This window comes from Bufo bufo, chromosome 4 (assembly GCF_905171765.1).
Source record: "Bufo bufo chromosome 4, aBufBuf1.1, whole genome shotgun sequence".
Taxonomy (NCBI): domain Eukaryota; kingdom Metazoa; phylum Chordata; class Amphibia; order Anura; family Bufonidae; genus Bufo; species Bufo bufo.
The window spans coordinates 611,519,459-611,531,650 of NC_053392.1; the positions used below are offsets into that span (position 1 = coordinate 611,519,459).

The 12,192-nt window shown below is 45.7% G+C and overlaps 1 protein-coding gene across 1 annotated transcript in view; it reads left to right on the top strand.

Annotated features, from left to right (window-relative positions):
* Nucleotides 1–12,192, top strand: part of LOC120999654 — a 75,891-nt gene that overhangs the window by 48,262 nt on the left and 15,437 nt on the right. The window contains exon 4 of the mRNA XM_040430645.1: nucleotides 5,954–6,007. Coding sequence (XP_040286579.1) covers nucleotides 5,954–6,007 — 54 coding nt within the window. The remainder of the gene's footprint in view (nucleotides 1–5,953; nucleotides 6,008–12,192) is intronic.

A 12,192-nucleotide genomic window follows, 5' to 3' on the forward strand; every position in this document is an offset into this window, starting at 1 on the left:
CGAGCTCACCAAAATTGGACTGTTGAAGAATGGAAAAATGTTGCCTGGTCTGATGAATCTCGATTTCTGTTGAGACATTCAAATGGTAGAGTCCGAATTTGGAGTAAACAGAATGAGAACATGTACCCATCCTCTGATAGCTACTTCCAGCAGGATAATGCACCATGTCACAAAGCTCGAATCATTTCAAATTGGTTTCTTGAACATGACAATGAGTTCACTGTACTAAAATGGCCCCCACAGTCACCAGATCTCAACCCAATAGAGCATCTTTGGGATGTGGTGGAACGGGAGCTTCGTGCCCTGGATGTGCATCCCTCAAATCTCCATCAACTGCAAGATGCTATCCTATCAAAATGGGCCAACATTTCAAAAGAATGCTATCAGCACCTTGTGGAATCAATGCCACGTAGAATTAAGGCAGTTCTGAAGGCAAAAGGGGGTCCAACACCGTATTAGTATGGTGTTCCTAATAATTCTTTAGGTGAGTGTATATACATGGCCCAGTGCATCTGAAGAGGATACTCATCAGGCCTCCATCGGGTGCATGTAGCACTTGGATACATTTGTCTTCGGCCTTGGAGGGGGGTTCTCCCATTCTATACTCCCAGATATAGGGCTCTTGCGGTGTGACCAGATCCTCGCACCTGGCACATGTCTTCACAATACCCAGCACCACAAGAGCTTTCATCTTCACCCCCTGATATCTGCTTAGTTGAGGTTTATATGTAAATCGGTGAATAATTCTGACCTCCAGCAATATGATAGTAAATAGCTAATGCAAATGACACCATCGCTTCCCTTAACTTCTCCAGGTGGCACACGTAAAAGCCGTCCTACCAAAGTGCCAACTCATGGGCTTGGCATGGAAAGGCTTTTTGTCTTAGATAAAGTTTATTAGGTCCATAAAAATATCCTATGGACACCATGGACAGCACAGTGAGAGCTGGACTTGGAAGCTGATGAGTGTGGTCATTGTTGACACTTTGTTGTCTGCCTTGTTTTAAAATTAGTCATTGAAGACAAGGGAAGCAGCTGGTATATGGACAAGTACAGCAGTCAGTGGGATGGGGTAGCTGGACATGTTCCTGGAGAAACAGGTGCACCATGGCTCGTTGGGATGCAGAACCCTGGGGGAAAATATTCTGATGGGTAATCCAGTGGAAAATGTAATTGTCTATTTCTGATTGTGTTGGCTTGAGAAGGCATAAACAATTTAAATCTTTCTTGGACTACAGGCCAGGACTACAGTTTACCCCCAACATCATGTTCCTGATATGCCAAAATTACTGGCATCTGACGAATGAATAGCCACCTCAAAGAGCTCTCTGTGAGAACTGGAGACCTGGCACTTGTAAAGGTTGATGGAGACATAGAATGTGTTGGCAGATAAGAACCATTTGGCCCATCTAGTCTGCCCAATATACTAAATACTACGGATAGCCCCTGGCCCTATCTTATATGAAGGATGGCCTTATGCCTATCCCATGCATGCTTAAACTCCTCCACCTGAACTGTTAAATGGTTAATTTTTTTTATTTCCTTTTATAAGGAGGCCTGAGGGTGACTCTAGTTATGACTTGTCTGAAAGAAAACAAGCCAGAGACCTGGCACTTGAAAAGAATGGATGGGTTAGTTGGACATGATCCTGGAGAAACTGGTACATGATGGCATCTTTGGATCAGGTCAATGAGAATCCCTAATAACGTTCTGATGGATGAGCCGGTGAAAAGTTGTCTACTTGGCTTGAGAAATGATGAACAACTTGAGCCTTCATTGGACTACCAGGAAATGGAGATGGCCAAGATTGCAGTTTTCCTCATTACGGTCCCAACATTATGTCATTGCTATAAGGCCGTTATCCAAACAGACTGGGATATTAGAAGTTCTCTACAAACCTGGTTCATTAACCATCTTTTTGGAATCCTCTTAAAGAACCTTATATGAGAACTCAACTGTGCACTTATAAAGGTGGATAGAGACCTGAACGCTTGTTAAGATGTCTGTCTCATTTCCATTTCCTTCTTTAAGGAGACCTGAGGGTGACTCTAGCTATGAACTGTCAAGCCAGCTGGCCAGTGACCTGGAACTTTAAAAGGAGGATGGGATAACTGGACATGATCCTGGAGAGATAGATGTATAATGGTTCCTTTGGACTGAGTGAATGAGAAACCCAGAGTGAAAACTTTCTGATGGATAATCGGGTGAAAAGTTGTTTACTTAAGAATTGTGTTGGCTTGAGAAATGAAAAAACACTTGAATCTTCTTTGTGCTACCATGAGAAGACCAGGACTTCAGTTTACCCCCATCACGGTCCCAACATCATATCATTGCTATAACGTCAATATCCAAAAAGTCTGCCATCCAAAGACTGCTATATTAGAAATACTCTACAAACCAGTCTTATTAACCATAACTTTGCCTCGTAAAGGACACTCTGTGAGAATTCAAGCTGGTTGGCTGGAGATCTGGCACCTGCAAAGGCGAATACCTTAAGATGGTTCCATTGTCACGTCTATCTTTAAGAGAACCTGAGGGTGACTTTAGTTATGACTTTCTCCTTTGACACTTGTGGTAGGCCTAGGTTGGCCTTCCACCTCCTTTTTAAGGGGCCTAAAGGCTTGGCCTGTTCCCGTGAAAGACAGAATAACTCTTATCTACCTTAAATTTGCATTACTTCCAGCAGCTGAATGCTAATATAGCAATATGTGCGCTGCAGAGGGGGATCCGGGGATGTTGCTTGTTTCAAAAAGTATATTAAAAAGTCTGACACCTCTTGGCTTGACTTGTAATAAAAACTCTACTTCTAGTGAACATTCAAGCTATGCCAGGAGCAAAAACACATCAGATCTGGACAATGGTCTCCTACATCTGTGTCATTGATGCCAATCTAGACCGTGCCAGAATATATTACATTTGCTAGGCCCTCGGTGCCAGGATGTGGTGGGGACTTCCAAGGTAACTATGGCAGTGGCTTTTGCACGCTGGGTTTTAGGTTTCTCTCAAAGGTTTTTAAATGGGTTACTTTATATATATATATATATATATATATATATATATATATATATATATTACGGGATAAACTAGGTGATTAGTGGGGGCGCTGTTGCACTGGAATGTATTGAAAGAATTTGCAGCTGCTAGTGGTGAAAAGAGGTACTGCAACTAACTGTTCCAAAAATGAATGCAAATAACATCGGTCTATAGCATAAACATATGAAGGTGGCATCTAATAGCAATTATTGAGCAGCAGCATACAACAAATTCTATATTGGTCTTAAAATATGTTACTTCCCCTTTAATCTCCATAATGGCCCGATGGACATTTTGAATTGTGTGTAGAAGAACGGTGTTCCTGGAAGCAGACCATACTCTAGAGTATAGGGGTCTGGGATTACTCTCTGCTCGGACAAGTTCCAGAAATTTGCAGGACATGCTTTATATTGTGAGAATGAGAGCACTGGCTTATGACACAGTCTATAAGGAGGGCGCATCGCACCACTGTCGAATATTTAGGCATGGTCTTACACAATAGAAGTGCTCCTGGCCATGTAGTATACATGACACTTGATGTTCTTGATAAATGATGGAATTCCTCTTTTTATGACTTTTTACTTCCTCTATTTTACTACGTTCTCTATAAAGTTATTAGAAATGACTTATTACATGACCTGCCGCCCTAGTAACCCGTATCTTAGGCATAGAGGGAAATCCTACGGGATGGTGGATTTGCTGTCATATGGCGTGCGGTATGTTATTCCAATCGCCCTGTCTCCTTATTTCTGCACATTTCTTATGGTCTTTTAAAAGGCCAGTGTGCACTAAGCATCACTACTTCAGCGCTGACTCCGTACTACTATGCTATGTCTCTTGTTCTCGATCTCCAGCCTGATCTTTGCTAACTGAGACTGTTTCTAGGATAGCAACATCAGGAATCCTGGCGAGAAACATCTGATCTCCATGATGGGATTTTAAGGTGAAGGATAATATACTATCTCTTCACAGTATGACCTCATCTTTTGTATCTGGGATGCAGAAAAAATGATGTGGGAGAGTGGAATGTGACCTTTCATTGCCCAGTAAAAGCTTTCTATAGTATTGCCTTCACGGGAACCCCATCGCGGTACCACATTTGGTACAACATAAAGATCTATAGCCAAACTCGCGCTCACCTCCATTTTCCCCTGTTAGTATCAATGAGTAGATAAAACCAAGGGAAGATTGAAAGTGATGGTGCTCCAAAAACCACACAAATTATTTATTTCTTAATTCTATCTTTGTTTTGGACATCCTAAAAAAGTGATCAGACACTGACAGTATGATCAGGGAGTGATGCAGCAGCACATTGGGGTGGTGGTTACCCCCATTATGGCACCCTTTTGGATCCACGGTTGTCCCAACCACATAATCCTGAAATGCTACTGCCGGGCTACAGACCATCATGTCCCATTATAACATTTACTTTATTTATTATTATTTATTTATTTTATTATTATTTTATTTTATTATTTATGTAACGCTTTGGTTATGGGTCACGACATGAGGCAACAAGGAATTCCAGGGGATCCTGGTGACTGTGTCCTATATTGGTCTGATCAACTAGTGATCTTTTTTTTACATAGCTCTCTCCGATGATCCATCACTTCCACCCTGTCTCTTTTCCACCTTGGATAGCGCTAAAATGCCACGTGAATAAAGGCATCTGCCAACTGACATTTAGATGGGGTGGTCGTCAGGACATATGTGCTAGCGTGGGAAATTAGTTGTCATGGAGACAGAGTTCTCCTTTAAGAAATGATATATTGGCTGTGTAGGGGAAATCTGTGGGCAGGTACAGTAGTTTGTAAGTCATTCCTGTCCTGTCTTCGTCATCCTGGAGAAGGGCCCATGTCCTTGGGCCGTACAGTATGTGCTGCGCCTCGTACAAACAGGAAGCTTCTGTACATGCTCGACGTAGCGCGGAGAGGCAGTGGTCTATGTCAAGGGCCCTTCCATGTTGTGACACACACTGCTCTGCAGGATGATGTACATGTCCTGATGGTTACGCCGAGTTGCACGCTATGGCTCTCATCTTTTCATGCATTTGGGAGGGGGGGAGACCTCACCGAGTAGGGGTGCTCGCCATGCTGGATTTCGAGAAAGATGGGTATCTGCCCCTATTTGCTGCCTGTCCACTAGGTGGAGGAGGTGGAATATCAAGTTCACTGGCAACAATTGCCTCCTTACACTAACCCCTTGCTACTCGAGGCCTCCTACAATTAACCCCTTACTACTCTAGGCCTCCTACAATTAACCCCTTTCTACTCTAGGCCTCCTACAATTAACCCCTTACTACTCTAGGCCTCCTACAATTAACCCCTTACTACTCCAGGCCTCCTACAATTACCCCCTTACTACTCTAGGCCTCCTAAAATTAACCCCTTACTACTCTAGGCCTCCTGACATTAACCCCTTATTACTCTAGGCCTCCTGACATTAACCCCTTACTGCTCTTGGCCTCTTGACATTAACCCCTTACTACCATCAGCCTCCTTACCTTACAATAACCCATTACTACTCTTGGTTCCCTTACTACTGTAGACCCCCAGGGATGCTTGTCCAGGATTCCAAAAACAGCACCGCCCCAGTCCACAGGTTACTTCTGGTATTGCAGTTCAGCATCTTGAACGGGACCTGTGGACAAGTGTGTCGCTGTTTCTGGAAGAAAGCAGCCATATTTTTCTAAACCAGGACAACTTACTTAGATTTATCCCTTTGTTGCCCTAGACCACCAGGGATTATTCTATTAACACATTTGATCCCAGGGATAATGCATAATAATTTTTCACATGATCCCACTCCTGTTTTTGGTATTTTTTTGTTTGGAAAGGTGACAACCCTGTCCGTAATTGCAGCAATATTATCTGTCCCTCGACATCTTCATGTAAATCTAACCTGATTTCCTTTCTTTCAGAAAATGCTGCTTAAGAAGACTTGTGGATCCAAGACGAGAGTCATTAAAATTCGAGTAAGTGACTTTTCCTCCCCTGAATCGTCTTTCCTTCCAGTGGGATGACTTTTCTTAGGACTATATAGTGTCTGGTGTAAACACTACATATCCCACAGTGTTCCACGGCAGAGTATTACCTGTACAGACACTGAACCAGCAGAGGGTGCCAGGGAAATGTAGGAAATCAGAACGCAGATTTGGATGTGACTGGAGGATAGTGGATCTGTATATACATTAGGTTTTTGGCAAGTGGATCAGACCTGATCAAAGCGCCCCCTGCAGGTTTACTTACAGTTATGCAAGGTTTTCAATGTAATAATGGGAGGGTTGTGAGCCGAGCGAGACGGAAACGCACTGGAAAAGTAAATCCCTTCTTCACCGCTGACCGGATTCCGCATTTCTTTTCCTGTCCCGGGGCGGGCATAGGGACAAACCAAAACATTTGAACGTGTACAACCCGGCTCTGCTACATCCAAGACCAGTGTGATGGTGTAATATACAGAGGCGTACGCAGCCTGCTGTGTGATAGAAGTTTGCTTGTCCTAAAAGTCGGCTAAGGGTGATGTTTTTGGGCATGCGGCCTCCTGTTATGAACGGCCCAAGTATCTTCCGAGGACGTCAGGAGACGCGTTTCAGGCTCAGCAGGCGGAGGATTAACCATCTTCCTCCCAGTTTATTGCTCTGGGCCAGTGACAGAATCTCAAGGGCAATTTGTAAATGGAGCGTTGAGCTCTCCCGGCCCTCGGGGCACAGACGTCAGCTTCTGAGGAGGCATCTCAAGTATCTTTATCCTGTGATGACACAGGCTCACCTGGATGCCAATCTGCCCACACTGCCTCCTCTATAAGCTGTTAGTGGCTGGAGGCCAGGAGCTGGTCTCAGAGGCCCTGCGAGAGGGGCCGCCGGCAGTCTCTCCTGAGCCCCTCGTACATATGCACTCTCGGCTTGGCTGAGCATGCATGTCTTCAAAATGCGGAGAGTGGAGTGGCTGATCTCCCGAGAACAAAAGGATTGGGCATGTTGAAATCCAACACCCCGATCCTTCTCTTCGCCGACTTCTGCTTCGGGGGGCAGTTGGAAGACCCCCCCATACTCGCAGATTTGGCCGTTTGGCAATTTTAAAGGGGTCTTCCAGGGCTTTTAATATTGATGAACTATCCTGAGAGGCGACTGGCAGTGGTATAAGGAGCAGGGTTCACGGCAGCACAGAGTATTTCAGGAGAGGAGTGTGCTGATCTTGTGGGAAGTCACAGACTAAGGCCTCATGCACACGACTGTATGTATTTTGCAGTCCGCAAAAAAACGTATCCGCAAAAAATACGGATGACGTCCTTGTGCATTCTGTATTTTGCGGAACGGAACAGCTGAACAGCATGCACACGAACATATTGTCTTTCCGTGTCTGTTCCGTTTTTTTTTTTTTGCGGATCATATGTGGAACCATTCATTTCAATGGGTCCGGAAAAAAAAAAAACGGAAGTTACTCCGTGTGCATTCTGTTATCGTATATCCGTTCCGCAAAGGATTAAAACATGTCCTATTATTGTCTGCATTACGGACAAGGATAGGGCTGTTCTATTAGGGGCCGCCTGTTCTGTTCCGCAAAATACGGAATGCACGCGGACGTCATCCGTATTTTTTGCTGATCCGCTTTTTGCGGACTGCAAAATACATACGGTCGTTTGCATGAGCCCTAAGAGTTACATAGTGGAAGGAGCAGGGTCCCCAACAGCACAGAGGATTTCAGGAGAGGAGTGTACTGATCTTGTAGGAGGTCATAGACTAATAGTTACGTAGTGGAAGGAGCAGGATCCCCAGCAGCACAGAGGATTTCAGGAGAGGAGTGTGCTGATCTTGTGGGAGGATAAAGACTGATAGTTACATAGTGGAAGTAGCAGGATCCCCAGCAGCACAGAGGATTTCAGGAGAGGAGAGTGCTGATCTTATGGGAGGTCATAGACTGATAGTTATGTAATGGAAGGAGCAGGGTCCTCCCAGCAGCACATAGGATTTCAGGAGAGGAGTGTGCTGATCCTGTGGGAGTTCACAGACTCAGAGTTACATAGTGGAAGGAGCAGGATCCCCAGCAGCACAGAGGATTTCAGGAGAGGAGAGTGCTGATCTTATGGGAGGTCATAGACTGATAGTTACGTAGTGGAAGGAGCAGGGTCCCCAGCAGCACAGAGTGTTTCAGGAGAGGAGTGTGCTGATCTTATGGGAGGTCATAGACTGATAGTTACGTAGTGGAAGGAGCAGGGTCCCCAGCAGCACAGAGGATTTCAGGAGAGGAGTGTGCTGATCCTGTGGGAGTTCACAGACTCAGAGTTACATAGTATACGGGGCAGGGATATAAACCACGAGTCTTGGCTGTAGTGACCCGTATAATGACCTCTCATCTGCACATTGCGCTGCTCGTGGCTCATACGTGTCCCTGACGTGCACATATTTAATGATGGGGCCCTGATGGTATTGTGAGCGCACCTCCGCCCTCACCTGCCCTGCCGTCCAATATATAATGGGTTCATTGTTCTCGACCAGGGCCGTCTTTTCGAATGGGCACGCTGGGCAGTTGCCCGGGGGCCCCACTTGCCTGGGGGCCCGCCTGCCCAGTGAACCCACCAGCCAACTTCCCAACCGTCATTTAGCAGCGTTGCCGCCAGGGCCGTCTTTACCAAGGGGCAAAAGGGGCAGCTGCCCTGGGCCCAGTTGCTCCTGGGGGGGCCCAAGGCAGCTGCCTCTTGAGCCCTGCTAGCTACTGCCCCGGGTGTCAGGCTGTCGGCTACACAGGCATCATGATCGTACTGTGTTAATGATCTTAATTCTAGGACCTTAATGAGTTTTGATCTAGGACCTTAATGACATCATTACCATGTGACCAGTAACCTAGCAATTACTGGTCACATGGCTATGAAGTCATCACAGGTCCTATCAGGAGTGTTGCAGAAGTTAACTGTGGAGCTTTTCTGTGTAAAGATTACATCAGAAAAAGGTGACATGGGGTTGTTATTTTAATATACTGTAAACTACTGTATAGTGGGGTGCTGTGTACTGTGTGGGGGGCTGTATACTGTGTGGGGGCCTGTATACTGTGTGGTGGGCTGTATATTGTGTGGTGGGCTATATATTGTGTAATGGGCTGTATATTGTGTGGTGGGCTGTATACTGTGTGTGGGGGGGGGGGGTGGCCTGTATACTGTGTGGTGGGCTGTATAGTGTGGGGGGCCTGTATAGTGTGGGGGGCCTGTATAGTGTGGGGGGCCTGTATAGTGTGGGGGGGGCTGTATAGTGGGGGGAGTGCTATACTGCTGTACTGTATAGTGTGGGGGCTGTATACTGTGGGTGCGGTATAGTGTAGAGTGCTGTACTGTATAGTGTGGGGGGCCTGTATAGTGTGGGGGGCCTGTATAGTGTGGGGGGGGCTGTATAGTGGGGGGAGTGCTATACTGCTGTACTGTATAGTGTGGGGGGGGGGGGGCTGTATAGTGGGGGGAGTGCTATACTGCTGTACTGTATAGTGTGGGGGGCTGTATACTGTGGGTGCGGTATAGTGTAGAGTGCTGTACTGTATAGTGTGGGGGGCTGTATCGTGTATAGTTTGGGGTGCTGTATACAGTGAGGTGCTGTATAGTGTGGGGGTCTATACTGCTCTACTATATACTGTGGGGTACTGTATAGTGTGGGGTGCTAAACTGCATACTGTGTGGTGCTGTATACTATAGGGTGCTATACTGCATACTGTGTGGTGCTGTATACTATAGGGTGCTATACTGCATACTGTGTGGTGCTGTATACTATAGGGTGCTATACTGCATACTTGGGGGTTTACATCCACTTTAATCATACAACTAAAAAAACGAAATAAATATAGATATATATATAAATGTACACACACTCTGGTGCTAGTGGGTAATGCTGGTGTGGGTACTGCTGGTGCTGGTGGGTATTAATGTTGGAGTGGCGTGATTTTGTTGAAAGTACCAATAAATATCGCCTTATTGATAATTTGCATTTTTATTCTAGTGCGTGATTGTGTAGACAGGGCCCCAGTGCACTGTATTGCCCGGGGGCCTATAATGCTCTTAAGATGGCACTGTTCTCGACCGCTGGGGTTCAGAAAATAAAGCATTTCTGAGATCTGAACCCAAAGGTGACTCAATTCAGAAACATTTCTTCTGGTGTTGGGGCCTCATCCTGAACATGGAGGTTACCTGCTGCCGGGACCTGAGGAGGGAGTATATCCAGCCATTCACATGTACATGCGGTTTCTAATTAGGAGCTCTTAAAGGGTAACTCCACCTATCAGTGAACATTCGATTCTGGGTACAATTACCTTTCTTCTGACTATTCCCTGAGTTTTCGAAATTTTTCTTTTGAGCTTTGGGAGATGCGGTAATTCTAGGAGACAAGTATTTGAGGGATCATCCTCCATAAGTCTTTACCTCTGCTGGCAGAGTGGTCACTGTAAGCCCCGCCCACTTTCTGCTCTTAAAGCGACAGGATCGGCAGTTTAGCAACAAAAATAAGTAATGGATCAGGAACATCGTTCCCTTTCCTTCTATGAAACCATAAGAGCTGAGGGCGGGGGCTGGGTGTAATATTATAAACTAGAGCTCCAGCTTTGGTTGGAGTTACTCTTTATCACTTATTACCCCTATGCATCGGTCACCCCCAATCAGGTTATATTTGGTTACCTGAAATATACAGCCTCTCGTTTTAATTTATGAGGCAGGAGGCACGTAGCGCCTCGGTGATGGCACCCAGTTCTGCTGAACCACGTAAGCTCTACAGGTGCCTTTAATTTCCCCAGCAGTCTGATCATTTTGGGGGTATTTGTGGCGCTGACGATATTACGCACGGTGCAAAGTGTGCATCATTTGCATATGTAAGATGCCGTCGTATAAGGGTGCCGGGGCGTAAACCGCAGGGTACACCACATATTTACATGAATGATGCCGCGATCATCATTAAATTACAGTGCATTGCAAAAGTATTAGCACCCTTCCAGAGCTTTGTCCTGTGCTGATTGTCACCCCCTGCGGAGTTAAGCACTTTATATAAGCTGCCTACAGAAAGCTGGTGACAGGTACTCTGAAATGTTTTTTTTTTTTTTTTTTAAAGGGACACTAACTTTATTTCTATTTAGGGCCAGACTATTGGTTAATTTCCCATCATTACATCATAGGATCGACAGGATTCCCAGAGCCCTGGTTGATAAAGGCAGCAATTTAGCATCCTTGTTATAGCCAAAAAAAAAACTTGCGGTTCTCCTGCTGAGTTTACCAGCAGCCACCACTAGAGGGAGCTCACTGCTCCCATTGACTTCACTGGGATCTGTATAAATCGCTTGCAAGGAGTTCCCCCTAGTGGCGGCTGCAGCAAGAAAACTTTTCTCATTTGTCTTGCCATGGGGGCATGGCCTGCAACGGTGGATCTCGCACAGAAAATTTCCTCTAAGATGATTGAGATTGAAGGAATGTCACAGTTTTATGTTTCTGAGAATATTTCTTGCATGAGACCTAAAACCCCCCGGGATATCGATGAATCCCCCTCCCTCTCCCACAGTGTGTTATGTGGAAAATGTTGCATCTTGGTCCAGAAGAGGTAAAATGTTTCCTTCTTCTTTTTCGTCTTTTTGTACTTTGGCCTAAATACTTCAGGTCATGAATATGTATTCGAGGGGCAGCTGCAGCCTGAAATGAGCCCAGGCTAATCGTCTCGCCGCATTGTCCGCAGAGCATTGTGCCGTCAACCCGCCTCTGCAGCTGCTGCCGCTCTGTGTGCTAAACATCTCACACCCGATAGTTTCACATCTTACTGAAACTGCCGGCATCCTGGGTCTGCGGGAGGTTTCTAAACTGGTTTATGTGTGCAAATTTAACCATTCGCGTCCCATGCCCCAGTGCACAGGGAGCACGTACATAACTATCATTTTATTTATTTTTTTAAAAGGCCACACATCACCAACGAGTCGAGCTTCGTCCTGAAATCGAGACTCGTAGAAAAACACTGGCAGTGTGGCAAAGATGACTTCTAAAAATTAAAAGGAATTTGTCACGCTGCATCATGTCTAGTGCAGAACCTGAAGAGGTGGAGCGTGACGCAGGGAGTGTTTTCCGTGAACCTTGGTGTCATGCTCCGCCTCCTCAGGCCCGGAGCGTTCCTTTTTAAAGAAATCCTCTGTTATTCTAGGGCCTGAGAGAGGG